The 18,149-nt window shown below is 42.4% G+C and overlaps 2 protein-coding genes across 5 annotated transcripts; both read right to left on the bottom strand.

Annotated features, from left to right (window-relative positions):
* Nucleotide 1: 1 nt before the first annotated feature.
* Nucleotides 2-7,661, bottom strand: nox1 (NADPH oxidase 1). 4 transcript variants are annotated; one of them, XM_070912910.1, is made up of 13 exons: nt 7,594-7,661; nt 7,258-7,353; nt 7,072-7,182; nt 6,367-6,451; nt 5,343-5,488; nt 4,445-4,638; nt 4,209-4,335; nt 3,985-4,077; nt 3,666-3,907; nt 2,385-2,547; nt 2,019-2,165; nt 1,806-1,930; nt 2-1,170 (listed from the first exon to the last, which is right to left on the bottom strand). In XM_070912910.1, exons 1-13 carry the CDS (start codon nt 7,636-7,638, stop codon nt 1,044-1,046), a joined length of 1,701 nt encoding a protein of 566 aa, XP_070769011.1. In that variant the 5' UTR covers nt 7,639-7,661; the 3' UTR covers nt 2-1,043. The 4 variants fall into 4 exon arrangements, with proteins under 4 accessions (XP_070769011.1, XP_070769013.1, XP_070769012.1 ...); XM_070912912.1 differs by having other exon boundaries at nt 4,445-4,626; XM_070912911.1 differs by having other exon boundaries at nt 5,355-5,488.
* Nucleotides 7,662-8,044: 383 nt separating this feature from the next.
* xkrx (XK related X-linked) lies at nt 8,045-16,858 on the bottom strand. The gene is made up of 3 exons (XM_070913085.1): nt 16,274-16,858; nt 10,368-10,630; nt 8,045-9,784 (listed from the first exon to the last, which is right to left on the bottom strand). Exons 1-3 carry the CDS (start codon nt 16,630-16,632, stop codon nt 8,919-8,921), a joined length of 1,488 nt encoding a protein of 495 aa, XP_070769186.1. The 5' UTR covers nt 16,633-16,858; the 3' UTR covers nt 8,045-8,918.
* Between the last annotated feature and the right edge of the window lie 1,291 nt (nt 16,859-18,149).

Below are 18,149 nucleotides of genomic sequence, written 5' to 3'. Positions count from 1 at the left end.
CTTCTTTGTTTATGTATTTATTCAACAGGAGTTTGGAATTGAGTACAAGACAGGATTAAAAACAGCAAATTATGAAATAATGAAAGTAATTTCAATAACCAGAAGTCCTTCCTCGTCTCGTAGGAGATGATTAACCACAGGCTGCGTCACTGCCAGGCTTCCTCCTAATTAACCCGTCATCTTATCACTGATAAGGAAATACCACCAGATTTGATAAGTTGTAATAAACCATTGTTTGTTTCCAAGAAACCTGTTTACAAAACCAGTAAGGCTTTAGGGGGAAAAAGGGACAATTATTGTTTACACTTAATTTGAAACTTCAAACACATTGTTAAGTTGGGTTTTTTTTACCCTGTAGCTCAATCACATGTATTTAGTAACACAACATGGTTATTTCTTGATCTTATGAGGTAATAAACTGAACTAAACCTTTTTGGGCTTTAGACTGTTGGATAAAACAAAGAAATCTGAAGATATTAACTTGAGCTCTGAGACGATGGACAAGCTGAGCTGCTGTAGAAGTAAATGGTAAATTACCATATGCACCCGAAAGAAGTACAATAAATTGCGTACTGTCTTGATTTAAAAGTTAATCTTTGTGGAAAAAAAGGTAGTTTTAACAACTCATGTACTAAATGGAGGAAACCTTCGAGGTCCTGAGGTCTTTGTAACAGTAAAATTCTTCCCTATAATTTTGTTCAGGAACTACGAGGGCTGAAAGAAAGTCGATGAGTATTTACAAACATCTGAGTGTAATTGACCTTGTAAAGCATGATTCATAGTGGATTGTGAGGCCTTGATGATTCATGGTTTCATCATGGATTAAAAGGGTATGAAGAAAGAGAGTCAGTCCCTGAGACAACAAGCCCTGCCTCTTCGTCAGTGTGCAGGTAGTCTGCGTCAAAACACACCCAGCTGGTGTCAAAGGTTGTCAGGCAACTTTGTTGTTTGTCAATTGTTTTTGCGACAGTTCACAGTGAAAGAAATTCCCCACCAGCTGCTGTCCTTCAAAAAGCCCAAAATGCTGCAGCTTGTATTTTTGCTCAGAAATTCTCCTTGTTGAAGTAGAATTTGGTCTTCCGAGGATCCACGTCTGAGTATTTGGCGCATTTCTTATCCAAGACTTTAGCCAGAGCTGCAGGGCCACACAAGAAGGTTCCCACCACAGACCTGAAAACATCAACAAGATGAAGAGGGTACAGTAACATTTAATCAAGTGCTATACTTTCTGAGGTACTTGTACTTGAGTATATTGTACAGCTGTAGTTACTTGTCAGATTAAGTTTTTAGATAACAACATATAAGACGTGACTTACAAAAAGTTGTTTTTATAAATATTGTGTTATTATTTATATTTACCTTTAAAATGTGGGAGAAGTATAAAATGCCAGAAAATGGAAATACACAAGTAAAGTAAAGTACTTAAGTACAGTACATGAGTAAAAGTACTTTCACCACTATGTATAAAGTAGTAAAAAGTAGCTCCTCCTCGAGCTGCAACAGTAAAACGCTGCTTACACACTGATGCATACTATTTATATCAAACGTAATATGTCAGTCAAGACCCTCTTTTTCTGCAGAAGCAGTACTTTTACTTTTGATACTTTTTGTATCAGTAGATTTTGTGCTTTTACTTAAGTAAGGTGTTGAATGCAGGACTTTTACTTGTAAAATAGTGTTTTTACATTGTTGTATTGGTACTTTTACAAAAGTAAAGGATCTGTTAACATGATTAGCTGATCTCCTGTATTTCAATAGAGAATTAAAGATATTTTATATTTTCTAAAAAGAGGATTTTATCTTACGTGGGGTTCTCTTTGCGGACTTGTTCGAACTCCTTGTCCCAGGCAGGTCGGCCGTAGTGAGTCTTCTGTTTGAGCCCAGTGACCACGTCTATGTCCTCATCAAAGTGGATCTTGGCATGAGTGGCCTGCGACAAAAACAGACAACACAGCTGAGTTTAAGCTGAAAAGACCTCACACTGTTCATTATCTGGACTGATTCACACACACACGTACATGGCTTTGATCCCATCCGGTCAGATAGAGTTTGTAGGTGAGGAAATCCCCCATGCCTCTCTCCTCCATCTCTTTCTCCAGCACCTGTAGGAGGTCGGCAAACCACTCAAAAGCGTGCGTTTCCCTGCAGAGCCAATAGAAGTAGATCTGAAACCAGGAAGCAGATGCAGGCACGTTAAACAATGATCCTCTTACAAAAGATGACTTGTCTTCTAAAGTGGGCGTATTGTGAAGACATACGTTGTTCTTTATTTAAAAAGACAATAAAAGCTCCTGTTTCACATCAGTCAGGTGCAGCAGTGCGTATATACAGGTTTAAATGTCAAAAGCAGACCGGTTGGGGCACGAGGAAGTTTGAGTTGTTACCTTTCTGGTGCGCAGTTTAGGGTTGGAGACTTTGAACTTGTACCAGATGGACTTGAGGATGGAGGCAAAGGGGGTGACGCCGATGCCAGCACCGACCAGCATGCTGACCTCATAGTCGAACACGTCCTCGCTGGCTGTGCCAAAGGGTCCGTCCACACCCATTCTGAGTGAAAACGATAAATAAACCGTGTGATTAGGGAAAATAAACTACAGGTGACAACGACAACATGAAGGGAGGGCAGCCAAGCGAGGTCAAGTTTAACAATAATTCATAAATAAATAAAATATGGACCCTCATGCTAGTTTTGACACTAATGAGGTTGAAAATATCTATTCATCCAGGTTAGCATCACTGCACAGCCCCTTAAATATAATATGTGTCAGTCATATCTCTTAAATTCAACCTGTAATTCCTTTTTTTGGTCATTTGCCGTTGTTATGGGCACAGACAATTTGTCCTGAAGCTCTCCTTGTTGTCTCAGAGTTTATTCTCGACCAGCTGAGAATAAAAAGTTACTTTCATGTTTGTTTTTATAGAGGCACGTATGCAGCGCGGGGAGTGCCACAGCGGATTATTTATAGGCTGAGCTGGATTTCAGTGCCTGTCTCTAGATACACAAAACTCAGCAAACAATACATACAAAACAATGATACAATTATCTCACTACAAGGTCCATTTAGTAGCTGTTCTGGAGCTTTTGACCATATAACACAGTTTAAACCTCAGCATTTAATAACAGTGACATTTTGCAGGAGGTATTAACATTGTTTTTTATGTTTTGTGGATCATTATACTGTATATACTGCTGACTAAACTAAACATGTGCAGGGCCCTACGATCAGTGGTTTAATTAAGAGGGGTCGTTTACTAAAACAGGGTTTGAGGCAAAAATTCCCATCAAAGTTCATGGAATTTCCGGTGAAATTAAAAATAAGACAGCCAGGGAACATTTGATCCTTTCCCAGAAGTTTGTTTTGTTTGTTTATCTTTGACTTTAATAACCACACAGATGCAGGAAATAACATCCGAAACACTGGGATGAAGTTGGAGTGTTGTTTTTAGGTAAATGACAGAGAGTTTATCTCAAAAAGGGCAAATAATATAGCAAATACCTTTAACCTGGTCTGGTTCTATTAGTTAAGTCATGTATGTATGTGGCTTTCCACCAGAGGAACCCTGCAGGGGTTGTTGTTGGAGCTTTCGACAGTTTGAGAGGAAACTGGTTCAGGTTCATGTTGTGCATGAGATATATGATGATTTATGATGAAAGAAGTGCTCACTTGGGTCCCTGCGCTCCCTCTGGTAGCTGCTGCATAATGCTGATGAGTTTGTCTGTCCAGTCTCCGGCCGAGCGGATGTGGACGCTGAAGAAGTCCTCCTCGGGGGCAGAGGTCATGGTGAACGGATGCCACTCCAGCTGGGAGATGGCCGGGCAGTTGAGGAAGACGTACTGACCCACCTCCATCTTGAAACCGTTCTTCACCAGCTGCAGTTCCAGCACCTTGGACGGCCGCATCACGATCTGAGAGTAAAGCGAACAGATTAAAGTCACCGTGACACCACCTGCAGGACAAAAGATGAATCATGAATCACACGTACCTTCCTGTATTGGACTCTCTGCATGTAACGAATGAAACGCAGCAGACGTTCACAAAGATACAGAACCATTGGACCGATCACCCACATCCAGGTCTAAAAGAAGACAAAACACATAGACTAAATTACGCTTTTATTTGTACTAGTAGTTGTAGTAATTACGTAGTTTTAAGATATTAGTAATAGTTGTAAAGACAGAGGATGAACAGTAAAGAAAAAAGACAGACCTGCGGGAACCCTCCTGCAAACTGAGGGATGGGACACTCGGGGATCCGTCCCCACTCTGCACTGCGGTCTTTACATAAGGTGAAGTTGTGTGGTGGATCTGTTGTCTTTTGACTCCTCACAATGCGTCTGCATATGGAACATACAAGTGAAACAACAACAACAACAGCAACAACAACAACAACAACAACAACAGCGTTCCATTAAAAAGAAGACAAATCTGAGGCCTCTCTCTTACCCGGCTCCGTGAAAGACGAGACCAGCGAAGAAGATGATGAAGAGGTGGTGGGTGTACCAGAAGACTTCAAAGTAGCTGCGTCTGATGACCTCCATGGAGGAGGTGATGATGAGGATGAGGGCCAGAGTGATGATGACCCCTGTGATGCCAGCGATGGTGGTGAAGACTAAGTAGGTTGGAATCTGCTGCGCGTCCTGAGACACAAGAAGAAGAAGGAGGGAGAGACAGAGTGGAGGTTGGAGTGGGCACATGAGGTTTCCTTCACAAGGACGAGAGGAGGGACAAAGACAGATTTGAGGATGAGGACTCCAGATATTGTGATATTTAAGGGACGGCACCACTTCTAGCCACGCTAGCAGCATGGCTCTATTTCAGTCCAGACTTTTTGATGGACGCCATAACATTCATGATCCCCAGAGGACGAATCCTTCTAACTTTATCCATCCAATATTAGTGAAATGTCTCAGCTATTATTGGATGAATTGTTATGAAATTTGTCCATACACATCAGTATGTTAGCATTGTCGCTGTGAGCATGTTAGCATGTTGATGTTAGGATCCAGCTCAAAGCACTGCAGAGCTTAGCGAAGTACAGCCTCACAGAGCGGCTGAAGACTCTTATTTCTTACCTTTTATCCTACATTTGCACACAACACAACATTTATCTGACTGTTTTTAAAATTCATAATTTATATTCTATGTGATATAAACATTAATAAAGATGAATGAATGATGAACTGTGAAAAATAGCCTCGTTCCGTTGATGACACATTAGTTTTAGCAAATTTACTCAACTTGTCGATGAGCATATGATCCTTCAATTTATATGAAAAAAGAGATGAAGGGATCTTGTATCTCCACATGTTTCATTTCATTATATTTAGTTACAATAACTTACAATGTCTGTTACGCGGATCGGGTTCAGGTAGGTGGTGTTGTCAGTGTCCTCCAGGTTGGACAGGGCAGTGCTGAGTGTGTCATAAACTCCCTGTCTGCTGTTGTTGTACCACTCCACGTTCAACAGATGAGCGATCATGTGAACAGCTGTCAGGGCACAGAGAGGAGACACGTTACTGCTTTCACATGTTCATTCATACTGACTGAAATCTGCTCCACCTCCGGGAAAAAATGCTGCTGATTTGGACTTAAATACACGTTAATGACAGTTTGATGGACAAATGTATTTTAGGCAGTTACGTGAATAAAATAAAATAAAAATCAGCCTTTTAAAAATGTTTCGCTGCCCTCGAGGTCAAGACTTCCTCTTATCTTTGAAAAGAAGTGGGAAAACGGTTTTAAATACACCTTCGGTTAATATTTATTTTAGGCTTTGTTTGCTTCCTACTCCCCTCGCCAAAATGTAACCATGACCCCCTTTTTAACATTTTGACCTGTGTGTGTATTCGTCACATATAGGAGGAAGTGCGGTGGTGTAGGAAAATACTGTTTTTGGCATTAAGTAAATATTTTTTTTCCATTTGTGCAGTTTCACTACACCATCAGGATGGACTGAACATTTTATTTCCTCTTTACTTTTCAGTGTCACTGTTGAGTAAAGTATCTGATAAGTGCTGATAAGCTTCAGGACAGACAAGTTTGCACTGTGTGTAAAATAGTAAACAATGCACCAGAACCGTGCACAAAAAGCATTTCCTATATAGTCGGAGAAAAGTAATTCGGTGTCACATCCACCCAAATCTACACCTAAGGTACTTAAATAAATTGCATACACATTAATTCTAATCCAAACTGAAATGTTGATGAAATTAGCCATTTCTATCTCTGTAACTTAACCAATTACTCATTTTCATCTATAAACAAAGAATACTGTCAGAGTGTGTTGAATATCTGCATGAGAGACTTAAACTTCAACCATCTGAATCAAAGTGAAGACTGAAAGAGAAACGCTTGCATGAGTTCACCTGTCATCAGACCGATCATGTACGCCACCAGCTTGTGGAAACTCAAATTCTTGTCCAGTTGTTTCCTCATTGTTCTGCCGCAACACTGAAAAGATAAAGAAAGAAAGGAAGTTAAATAAATACGCAATGCAGCGACTGAAACCTCCCTGACCTGTGTGTATGAACAGAGGTGTGGCCCCGGGTGGTACTATGAATGTATACCTGAACACCTGAATGGTCCAGTTTTTGGTTGGGTTTGCAGTCGGATATGCTGTAAAAACACAACACTAATACTCCTCTTTGTTTTACCAATTTAACGTGTTGAAATATCACCCAAATATGTATTATAATTAGTGTAAGATCCTTGGTGAATGTTAGAAATCACAGCTCCATTTGTGCCGCACCTTTCATGCAGACATGCGGCCTTAAGTCGTTCACAAAACACTATTAAAAGGAGGAAACTAAGTTAAGCAAAAAACAAAGCTAGAGCAAAGATGCACAACGTTTAATTTAATGTTTGATAACACTAGAATGAATAAAATATGTTTAAAAAGTATATAAATTAGAAAAACAAAAAGAATGAAGCAGTTTGGTGTGAAACTATCACAGACATCCAGCAGTCAGACCAGTTTGAATGACATTCATTAAAACACACCTTAAAATTATAATGACAGGTGTATTCAGCGCACGTCGCCCTGCTTTAACACGTAGACATCGCGATCTTACCACGAAGGAGCCGCGGAGCAGAGACAGCAGGTTCCTGCACACCGGGAGGAGGATCAGCATGCAGTTGAAGTTTAGGACAGCTGCAGGAGCTCTGGCCCAGGCCAAGGCGGACTGGAAGACAAACATATGTTCATACGAGTCTGACTGTAATTATAATGATGAACCAAACCACTTATCTTTACTCACCCCTAAAATATGGCGCGTGTAGAAAAACTGATCCCCCAGGTCGTAGAAGAGGTAAAACCAGACGAAGAGGAAGATGTTGATGCCCATCCAGACCACCTGCAAACACAGCCAGCATCACGTGTCCGTCACAAAATTAGTCTTTCATTAAAAAATGAATGCATTTTAATCTTAGTTAGTTGAGTTAAAGATGCAGTTTGGACACTCTGTTGTCTGTTTTTATTTTGGACATTCAGGATTTTGCGCACAAAATCTGTGCGTAAACTCACTCTTGTCACCCTAAATCCTCTTTGCGATTTGAAACATGAAATAGCTGAAGTGTAACCATGCAGAACTCACCAGTATGAAGGACGTAAGTCCATTGTTGATAATCCAGTTACCCATGTTGAGCACTTTATCTCGACTCGCAGCGGCTTCCCAGCATCTTCAACCTGCCTGCTCCTTATATCTTATACCCTCCCGCCCGGACTCCTCCCTCCTCCACGCGTGAAGCTACAGGTGACGATACTCACGGAAACAAAACGCACAGAGAGTGAAATTGCGTTTCCAAGGAAGTTTAGAGGAGAGGCTTCCTTCTTGGAGCTGTGTGACCACATTCCTACCTGCTGGAAAAACAAGTACGGACGGCAGGAATGAGGAAGTATCTGTTGCACCATTCAGGAAAGTTCATCCTGCTGGATGGTGACGCAAGTTTTATAGGAGAAATAAAGTCTTATTGTGTGTGTGACAAAAAGGAGAGCATAGCCATGTTTTATTTTTTACGGAGTAATAAAAGGTGAGGATGACTGTGTCGACATCAGATTCTTTTATTTCAGTTTCAAGTAAAACAGTAGTAGTCAAGGCACCGAACGAACAAAACATAAAAAACAAGCAAACTGTGAAGCTACTTCAATAAAGCAGAAGCTCATTCAGGGTCAGTCTTGTTAATGCATCAAGGTTCATTTTTAAAGACACAAACCTGGTGTTCCCTCAAGGCTTTTAAGAATATTTGCACCAACTCCAGATGTATCTCCTTGTTTTTTTAAATCAAGGCAACCAGACTGGACAGTGAACAACACAAGGCATTCATCACAGCAGGTTTATGCAGTCGGGTATGAGGAAGATAAATTCTCCATCTGACCTTTTCTTACCCTCGTGCTTTTTAAATTTTTTTTAGTGGGTTTAGTGTGCAAAGGGGGCGTTCACGGTGTGAAAACCCTGAGAGGAAGTAAACTGGAGGTGTCCCGCTCAGTCTTTTTCGGGGACTTCAGGACACACTTGGCACGTTTCCCGCACACCTGGCTCAGCCCTGTGCACGACCCACTGCCGCTCTCTCAAGGCGGCCTTTGTGCATCGCTGCATATCTCCACATGCTACATTCTTCGGTGATCTGGGGCCTTGTGGTGCCCTAAGTGTGTGTAATCATCCCAGATAAAGACATCAGGAATTAACCTAAATCCCTCTCAGAAGCATGAATGAATAAAGTTTTGTGCACTTAAGAGAAAAAGGCCAAAAGTTTGTTCTCCAACACGTCACCTCACTAAGTCAAAAACACAAAATCATTCTGGGTTTTGTGTTAAAGGAGTCGAGGTCTCTTTCAGTAGTGTACCCTTTAGCACCACCTGGGATGCATTTCTACATTAGAGGACTTGAGTTTGCTCATTTAGTTCCCCACAAAGCCCTTCTCAGGCTGCCTCCATCATGTCTTCAACAATAGCTGTCTCCTGCTCTCCTGGCTGACTGGTGAGGTTGGGCGGTTCTGAGTTTTGGGGGTCCAGCAGCTCAAGGGGCTCATCTGGCCCCAGCACCATAGTGGCAGTGGTAGAGTACGAGGGCGGTGGCTTCTGTCGTCGACCTCTCGCTCCCCTTCCTCCGTTAGTGCAGCACACGCAGTGCAGGCAGTCGTGGACGTTGTACTTGAAGAGGCGTCTGCAGGGGTGGCAGAACTGGTAGAAGAGCAGCATGAAGAGCACGGCCAGGCTGTAGCAGATCAGCAGCTGGACGGCCAGCAGCGGCGCGCACACGTATTCGTAGAAGTCCGACTTGAAGAAGTACCAGAGCGTGATGAGGAGGAAGTTCTCGAGAAAGCGTCCGCAGTAGTACATGGCCAGGCGGTCCCAGCGCTGCTTCCTCTCGATGAGCTCTCGGTGGGAGAGGTCCAGCTGCACCGCAGACCAGCAGAAGACGTTGATGCAGGCGTAGAGCAACGTGAACATGCACAGTACCACTGTGGTGCCCAGCTTAGAGAAGTTTTTCTCCACGTCCTCGGTCAGTGCGCCTTTCCTGGCCCAGAACTCGGCCCAGGGGAGGAAGAAGAAGAAGAGCAGGTTGACCATGCCAACCAGGATCACCCAGTGTGTGAGAGCCGTGCTGAAGAGGACCAGAACGGTGATCCGGGTGGCAATCTCCAACCCTCTCCACGCAATCATGCACAGGTAGGCAGCAGGGCGCAACCGCACCTTGTAGTCGTCGTATCTGATCTGGATGGCCAGAACGCTGCACACCAGGGCCCCGTATATGACAGAGATCAGGGTGATGATCATCAGAGTCCCTGAGGAAACAAACACAAGTCATCTGTTACACATATCAACATCTCATCACTGCACCACTCAGAGATATCTCGTCATTAAAGGCCTATCTTATCATAATTCAATACAGCAATATATTCAATATGCTAACATGCTAAACTGCGACTATGAACATTATAAACATTGTAAACATTATACCTGCTTAACATCAGCATGTTAGCATGGTCTTTTACTAGTGATTCAGTTTGCGATGACACAGCTCTCTCTTCCACAAATCTCCAGCTTTTTATCTGACATCTTTCATAAACACCTCCTCATTCACCAGCCTCTTAATGATAGTGGTGAGAAATACACAGAAGAAAGGACTTACTAGGTTATATGAGGTTATGTAAAATGTTGCACCCTTACTTAACTGCATTTACACCCACTGGAAGTGACATTTCATTTTATTTGTACAGTCTTAAAGAGCTGCCAACCTCAAAGAATGTCATGCTTTTGTCACTTGAAAGGTATTTCAACCTTGTCAATAATAAAAATCCGGATGCAACACTGTAAAGAAGTGCTTTTTAAAGATTCTTTTTATCTTAACCCCTCGGCCATTCTTACATCTTGCAGGGAGGTGTAAGTATTTCTCCTGGATAGTGGCGTACAGCTGGAGCGTCAGTTGAGGCGTGGAGCCCAGAAAAGCCTGGATGACCGCCGTGCGTTTGAAGGCGTTTCTGTGGGTGGCCAGGATGCGCTCCGACTGGCCGATTTCCCACTCCATGGGCGTCCCCTGTCCCTTCTTCAGACTGATCTTCCTGGAGATGGTGACGTAAGGCTCCTCCCTTTTACCCGCCTTGAAATAGACCACCAGAGCCTCGAAACACCTGAGGATGGAATAAAAGAGAGAGACTGAGAGTGGAGTTATGTTTTCCCACCAACAGAGGGCAGTGCAATGTTGTGTTTAAGTTATGGGACACCACAATGGGATGTTGTGTTGTCTTGTGTTTCAACCTCAACATTTAATCATCAGAGTGTGAATATGTAAGGGCAATAAACAAAAATATGAGTAGAATGAATTAAAGTATCAGGGGTAATATATCAGCAAATTTGTCATTGCAGCTGGTTTTCAGTCCAGGAGCTTAAAATGAGATATCTATGTTTTATAACATTGATCTCAGAAATGTTATCTCACGTGAGGGATCTATCATAAACAAACCTTTCTTTGTAAATCACAGCTAAACAAACACAAGCACAATACAGAGAATCCACCAGAGGGCAGCCAGAGGAAAGAAAACACAGTTCCCCGAGGCCTGAATGGATACACTGAAAATATCTGGGTGTGGTTCTCTTAACCTTTGCAAGGTAAATGCTCCCTGTGTTCGGCCACAGGGCAGAAATTCACACAGATCGTGTGGAGGGAAACATGTTTTTCACTGCAAGAGGTTTCTCTGTAAGATGTACCGACTGTAGTATTTGAATATTAAACAAATATTGGGGATTTATGGCTAATCTAATTGTTTCTACATTAAAAAAAACTGGAAGTGCAAGGTTTCCACCTACCAACAACAAAATGTCTGCATTATAATCCCTGATTAATACTTGTAAATGACCTGAAACTCACAGAGCTGCACCTCTGCGCTCAACATACAAACCCAGCCCTCTGAGGATTCCCACTGCAGCACTAAATCTCACATCACCACGCTGGAATGTAATCTTTCGCTCCAAATTCTACAACTTTGGACATGAGACTTCCAACATGAACCTACTCCTCCATGATTCAACTACGTGCCGTCCTGACACTCCAGAGCCAGCAATCGGGCATTTTCAGAGACTGTTGCTTCAGCTGCTACTGGTGAGGTGACTGTACTATTCACTTACAAGGCAAATACGGCACAGTGCCAAGCTTCCATGCAAGTCCCTGAACTGTGTTTGACCCAAATGTTAGAGGCTGGCAGGGGAAATCTTTGTCGTTATTTGGAAGCACACTCTTATCTCTAAAACCACTACACACACTCGCAGCATGTTCACTCCCAGACTGATAGCCACAGGCAGATGAGGGTCATTCAGCGTTAGTGTACAAGGCCTATGGTAGAAGGCTCAAAAACCTGATTTACTGACATCTTTCCCCTGGAAATCTGGCAGCACAATGGCCTGAGGACACAGTATGAGGGTACTGAACTCGAGCCAGCAGGCACTTAGGATTCTGCAAAGCGACTGAGAGGCAGACAGCAAAAAAACAGCCTTACTGACGAATGCATTAGCCAAGAGAATCAATATGCTGACTTCCGAGGCAGCCTCTTATGGATTTATGAAAGGAAACACAAAGGCTACTGCTTCGTGTTTGCAGTCTAAACATCCAAACAGTATGGTGTGACAAATACCACATGAAAGAAGAGGAACTGCCTTTAAAAAGAAGTCAAGAGACTCCTGAGACAACTGAAATACTGATGTTTAGTGACTAAAGGTCAGCAGAGCATTCAGGAAATTCTTTCAACAGCTCTTAAGATCATCTTGTGTTGGTGGCTGGGTATTACCCCATCAGTCTCATCAGACTGCGGAGAGCTTTCAAACACAAACAGACACTAAACAAGAAACTCTGCATGCTGAGACTGGCCCAAGCTACCAGAGTAATTATGCTGTTTCTGTCCCTGCTTTGGGAGCAGGATCATATACTTAAGGAGACAAGTCAAGACTAGGTCCACCCTGTGGCAGATAATCCGACCCCCTCCCTAAAGTTGCCATATTGACTGTGAGGATACACTATCTTCCGGTGGACAAAACAACTAAAACAAGGCTCTTAAAGAAGAAGAAAAAAGGTTTATATGCAGTTATCTGTAAAAATCATTGTATGTTTGACTGTCCAGCCACAAGATCAGCAATTACACCATCCCCGAGTCACACAGGAAACCTCCCATCTGAGCCTAGAAGGAGCAGAGGTGTTTGTTTACAGCAGCACAGCCTGGAATAAGGAGACCTTGAAATAAAACAGAAGAATAGAGCGCAAAGCAGAACAGAGTGAAATGTTCTGTAATGACCATCCTGGTATTTGTTATGTATTAGTATTTGTTGCCGCATTATTAGCGTGCAGTTACAGCTCAGTGTAACAGATGATAACTGCACAAAGCTCACATTAGAGATGCAGCCGGCATGGTCGCATAAGCTCAGTGTGATATGAAAAGCTGTTTCATCGGTCATGGCTGTTTTAAATTCTTAGGTGGAGGAGAGACGTGTACGGGATCATAAACTAGTGCGAGTAGCTGACAGATAACAGCTGCTTCTGGTTTTACTTTTTTCAGCAGGACAATCCTGCATAGCTTTGTAGGCAGCTTGGCTCTATGGATGGTCCAGACTGAGAACATCTGAAATATCTACGCAAATAAAATATGGACTGTCGTGCAGGAATTGATGTTGTCTCCAGAGGATGAAGCCCACTGACTTTGGTGATCCCTTGACTTTTTCTCTCGTCCCATCAACTGGTCAAATTTGTCCAATACTTTGGTCTATGACAACATAGCTGCAAAATAAGACATTCCCATCGACTTCAACTGTACTTAGTGATTAGTGCAAATGTTAGCATGCAAACAAACTTAACTAAAATAGTGAACATGGCAAACATTATATCTGCAAAACATCAGCATTGCACTCTATAACACTGTCAGACTCACAATGGACAGTTTAAAAAAAAAAAGAAATGATCAAAATCCATGCAACAAAACCAGATGGCATCTTTTTTATTCCATGCAGTCTCCTTCCTTGTCAAAAACGGGGCCTAGTAGCAGCTAATGTGGCCTCGAGCTGAGACGAGGAGCGCTATGGTAACCTCGCCTCTTTCTAACGCCACACCCCCAGATTTCTGTCATTTTCAAAGCTGTCGTCTTCAGCTCCAAGAAACGTTGACTCGCTTGAGGCAATTTATCAGACTTCATGCAGCTCCCTCAAGCCTTTTACAGAACTTAATTCTGTAAAATCAGTTCCCCTTTAATTATAGCCCGAGTGATTGAGGCAGATACTGATATCAATAGTTCAGATAGCAATATATCGGTCTCTATCTCTTATCTTTAGGCTAGTTTTTTGTTTTTTTAAGAATTGTGACTAAGATACATAATAAGCAGATTATTTTACATTTGAAAAATAAACATTTCAGTACTCAAACACCTCGCCACCTACGTTGGCTTTTCTGTACTGAAATTATAGCCAAAATAAGCTAATATTGTCTGATTGTCTAGCTACTAATCATCTTTGCTGCACGTCACCCCCCAGATTGAAATAGCCTCTGGAACTGCAGGTCGTCTCCTGCAACGACATGGGCGGCTTTATCCCCACTGTGTTAATAGATAATTATAGACATGTGACTGACCTTGGTCCAGTTAACTGTGGGAAATAAAAATCTGCATGGAGCACCGTTCGCCCTTCCTGGTGAATACTCTTTACATGTGTTACATTGTCCTGATTTGTGAAGCACTTTTGGCTCAAACGGCATTTTTCACAACCAGTAAATCAGGAATTATGTGAGCCCTGTGCAGTATTCTGAAAAGACACCGAGTTGTATCTGTTTTGATGCACTACATCACACAATGGATGATCTCACATCAAAACCGTTAGCTTTATTAAAGATAAAATAATTTCCTGTATTCTGAATGGCATGACAAAGGGCTGTTTCTTCTGTAGCTCTCCTCTTCTCTATCTATATCCTTATATCTGCGAACTGAAATAACATGGACTGGTTATATTTTGGGCTGCACTGAAAGCTGAAAGCCACAAATCAAATTATTTATATGCCTTTTAACATTTAATTTATATGCAACACTTTCTCCCGCAAAACATTCGTCCTGTGGCACGTAACACCTGCACAGAGCTGAGACCTGCCAAAGAACACACCCTTCAGTTAAGTCTTATGGTACCGTAAAATTCAGAGCAACACCTCAGGGTTCACTGTTGACATATCAAAGTTCAGAGAGAGAGTATCAAGTGTAGATTTGAATTTCAGAGAACTTAAGACTCCACCTACATCTTCCTACATGAGTCACGGTTCGTCAAACAGGTCTTGCAGCTGAAACCAACTGACACTGTGAACAGGCTGTATGTAAACAGACAAACCAGTATCATAAAATAGCATTTAAAAACGTTTTAAAACGTCTGATCTTCCTTTTAAGAAGTCTTATTTGCTGCTTTTTCTAAATTTTTGCCGGCCTGTCACATTTGCGTTCCCACCGCTTTGATTTCCAAGAATAAAATCAAGCTGTATTATTTCTAGAAGCCTTTCCGGCAACATCTATGGCCCCAGTATGACCTCTCTCTCTCTCCTCCTGAGACAACCAGGCCTGACCAGCGGTCTGACTGGTCTGCAGCACCGAGGCCATTGGGTGTCATTATCCTGAGCTGAGGTCACACAACCGAGCGGCGTACGAGCCATAAATGTGAGGGATGCGTTACCAGGCCGGGTGCCAGCTCTGCAGAGTCATTTGACAGACTGGTTTTCGAGTCTAGGCTGCAGAGGGTTAAACAGAGGACGTGACCACACCATCAAGGAAGACTTCAAATTAAAAGAAGCTCAGGGCTCCTTATATTTGAAGTCTGTCCCTTGACTACGCTTTAGAGGCCGTGGGAGGCTGTTATGTTCAGTCGTCCCTCCTGTTCTTCACACTGGACAGGCTTCCCATCTGGAGTGTGACTCTGTAAATGACTGCCAAATCTGCAATACTCAGTCAGTGCAATAAAAAAAGCTGTTTCAACCAAAGTTATCATGACGCTGACACAGTCTATCATAACAAATGAATGTGGTTCATTAAATTTAGTTGATGAACTGCAACAGATCGATGCTCACTGACCGACTCAACATTACAAGTATTTTCATTATCGATTAATCTTCCAATAATAGTTTATACTCTATGAAACATCAAAAAAATAGAGAAAAATGGCCATCACAACCTTCCAGAGCCGAAGGTGACGTCTTCCAATTTCTTGTTTTGTTCGATCAAATGTCCAAAAAACCCAAATATTCCATTTCCATGATATATGATGAAGAAAAGAAGCAAATCCTCTCATTTGAGAAGCTGGAATCAGTGAATGTTTGGCATTGTTAACATTTCTTAACTATTTTTGCTCGAAAGATGACAAAAACTGTGAATGGAAAATGGAAGTTCATGTCTAGTAAGATGGAAAGCTGACTAAAAACAAAACAATTGCCAAATATTTTCTCAATTGAAGCTGAAACCAACAAATGGTTGGCATTTTTGCTTAAAAAAAGAGAAGTACTACAACCATGAATCGACTAGTTGCCAATAAATTTGTTGTTAATTGACTAAAATTCCAAACTTTTCTCTAATAAAATGGCCAGTGTGGACAGACATGACTAAAACAAACTGTTTAAATAAACATTCTGGTGTTTTTCACATCCACCTCTGGCTGGCTGAAACATTGGATAAACACCAGCAACTATCAAGTAACTTGTGCAAAGTAGCATGATTTGTTGTGAGTGGCCCTTTACCGACAGTGCCTGCGTGTTGCACCACCTGACCCTCACCCACCTGATGACTGGGCCGAGCAGCAGCAGGTGCAGGAAGAGAACCAGAGGCCGGTCCCGACCCAGGTCCCTGTGGATGAACGTCAGCGCCAACTGAATGAGCACGGCGGGCAGCAGCATGAAGGCGATGGTGAGGCCCATCCAGATGTCATCGTCGGTCTTGTGGTACCGGCTGCAGAGCACGGCGGCGGCGAACAGCTCTGCGCAGTAGAGCACGGTGGCCAACACGACGCTGAAGGGAGGATGGACCTGGCTGTGATTGACCACCAGCATGACCCCGTTCTCCGCCACCGAGGGGCACTCCTGCGGGTCTATGTCCGAGATCTCCCTCTCCTCCCGCTCCTCCATGGCCACTTCGCACATACTCCTATTCACTTTGATTTGAATGCGAGAAGCGATTTCGACGTCGCTAAAGGACGTTGACGTTGAAGTGAACTCTTCTTGCCGTATTGTGCTGAAAAAACATCACATTTTGTAAATATTTCCTTTGGTGCGTCGTCTCTCCCAACTTTCCACCAAGTTGATCATCGCTGGTTTCACATTGTATTTAACTTTACAACTCGGCTGTGCCACCGCTCCACTGCAGCCACTCTCTCACAACATAAAAACAGCTTTTGTTAAATTGTTTGGTGTACCGTCGTACGTGGCGTTACCACCCTGGTTAATCCAGAGGAAACCACCTCACTGTCCGCAGTGATCTCACCGCTGTTGCCGCACCGTCAATGTGCAGGATCGGGAAAGTTCAACCTTGTCATTCAGCGCAAAAAACTCAACCGGGCGATCACCACTCAGAGGTTATCTGTAGCTTGAAGTTATCCGAAGCGCGCTGTTCGTTATTAAAAACACACCAAGGTTTCCTCCAGAGTCTGGCTGCAGGCTGTGGGAGGTTTGGGTGTCTCCGTGTCGGCATAGTTGCTCGGCTGCTAGCAGGTCATGTTTTCAGTCTGTTTTTTGATGCGCTGTCAATGCAATAACTGCGTCAAGTCAGCAAGAAATACACGGGGCGATACCGGAAGTAATGGCGGCAGCCTTCAAAGTAAGAGAGATAAGTGATAAGATAAGATTGGACTTGACTCGTCAACAAAGGCATTTCTGTGCCCTGACATTCCTGTAAAAAACAAAAACAAACAAACAACTAAAAACAATGGCTTCCCAAACGAGTCCGCAATAAGAGCTATTGAAGGCAGAATATAAATAAAATGCTAAATATTAGCACAAATACAGGCGCTTGATGGCAAGAAAAACACAGAAATGTTTTGGACTGGCAGCTACCCTGGAAATAAATATACATATTTAGTAAAATAAAATATACATACTAAAATGATCAATAGAATAATATAAAAGTAAACGCATTAAGAAAGTGCAGAGTATCGGTTATAATATTCCAGTAACTAATGAATATCATAATGAACAAAAAGTAGAAAGGTGCATTTACTGTGTTACAAAAAATAAAAAGCTTAGAAATATTCAGCATGGATTAAAAGTGTGATTAAAAAAATAAATTGTTCACTTAATTATTGTGTAAACAAAACAGCACTGGGAGGTGCTCTGCATTTCAAATGTTAGATGTTAGAAATTGGAGGCAGAGAAATATACAGTATTAATGGAAATAGAAAGGAAAACACTGAAAGAACTGAATAACGGGGTGATTGCACTGCACACAGGAAAGGATATAAAAACAGAGGAAATAGGAACAATGGATTGAGTGTGAGGTATATTGGAAAAATTGAAGAGTGTATAAATGTGTCTGGTGCATAGTCGGGCTATTTTGAGCAGCCCTATATGTGGTATCTTGCACAGGTCACCGTGGCTTTAAGTACTGCTACTACTACTACTACTACCACTACTACTACTACCAGTAGGGGAGGTCAGTCAAAGTT

This window comes from Enoplosus armatus, chromosome 10, assembly GCF_043641665.1.
Source record: "Enoplosus armatus isolate fEnoArm2 chromosome 10, fEnoArm2.hap1, whole genome shotgun sequence".
NCBI classification, from domain to species: Eukaryota; Metazoa; Chordata; class Actinopteri; order Centrarchiformes; family Enoplosidae; genus Enoplosus; species Enoplosus armatus.
Note: the sequence above shows the minus strand (reverse complement) of the source record. Positions and strands in the feature narration are given on the sequence as shown.

Coding starts and splice junctions, on each gene's coding strand:
- nox1 (XM_070912910.1), bottom strand. CDS start 7,638: ATGGGTAACTGGATTATCAACAATGGACTTACGTCCTTCATACTG. Junction 2,548..3,665: donor GAGGGAGCGCAGGGACCCAA/GTGAGCACTTCT, acceptor GTTTTCACTCAG/AATGGGTGTGGACGGACCCT. Junction 1,931..2,018: donor CCGGATGGGATCAAAGCCAT/GTACGTGTGTGT, acceptor TTTTTGTCGCAG/GCCACTCATGCCAAGATCCA.
- xkrx (XM_070913085.1), bottom strand. CDS start 16,632: ATGTGCGAAGTGGCCATGGAGGAGCGGGAGGAGAGGGAGATCTCGGAC. Junction 10,631..16,273: donor CTGCTCGGCCCAGTCATCAG/GTGGGTGAGGGT, acceptor TTCCATCCTCAG/GTGTTTCGAGGCTCTGGTGG. Junction 9,785..10,367: donor CTTACACCTCCCTGCAAGAT/GTAAGAATGGCC, acceptor TTGTTTCCTCAG/GGACTCTGATGATCATCACC.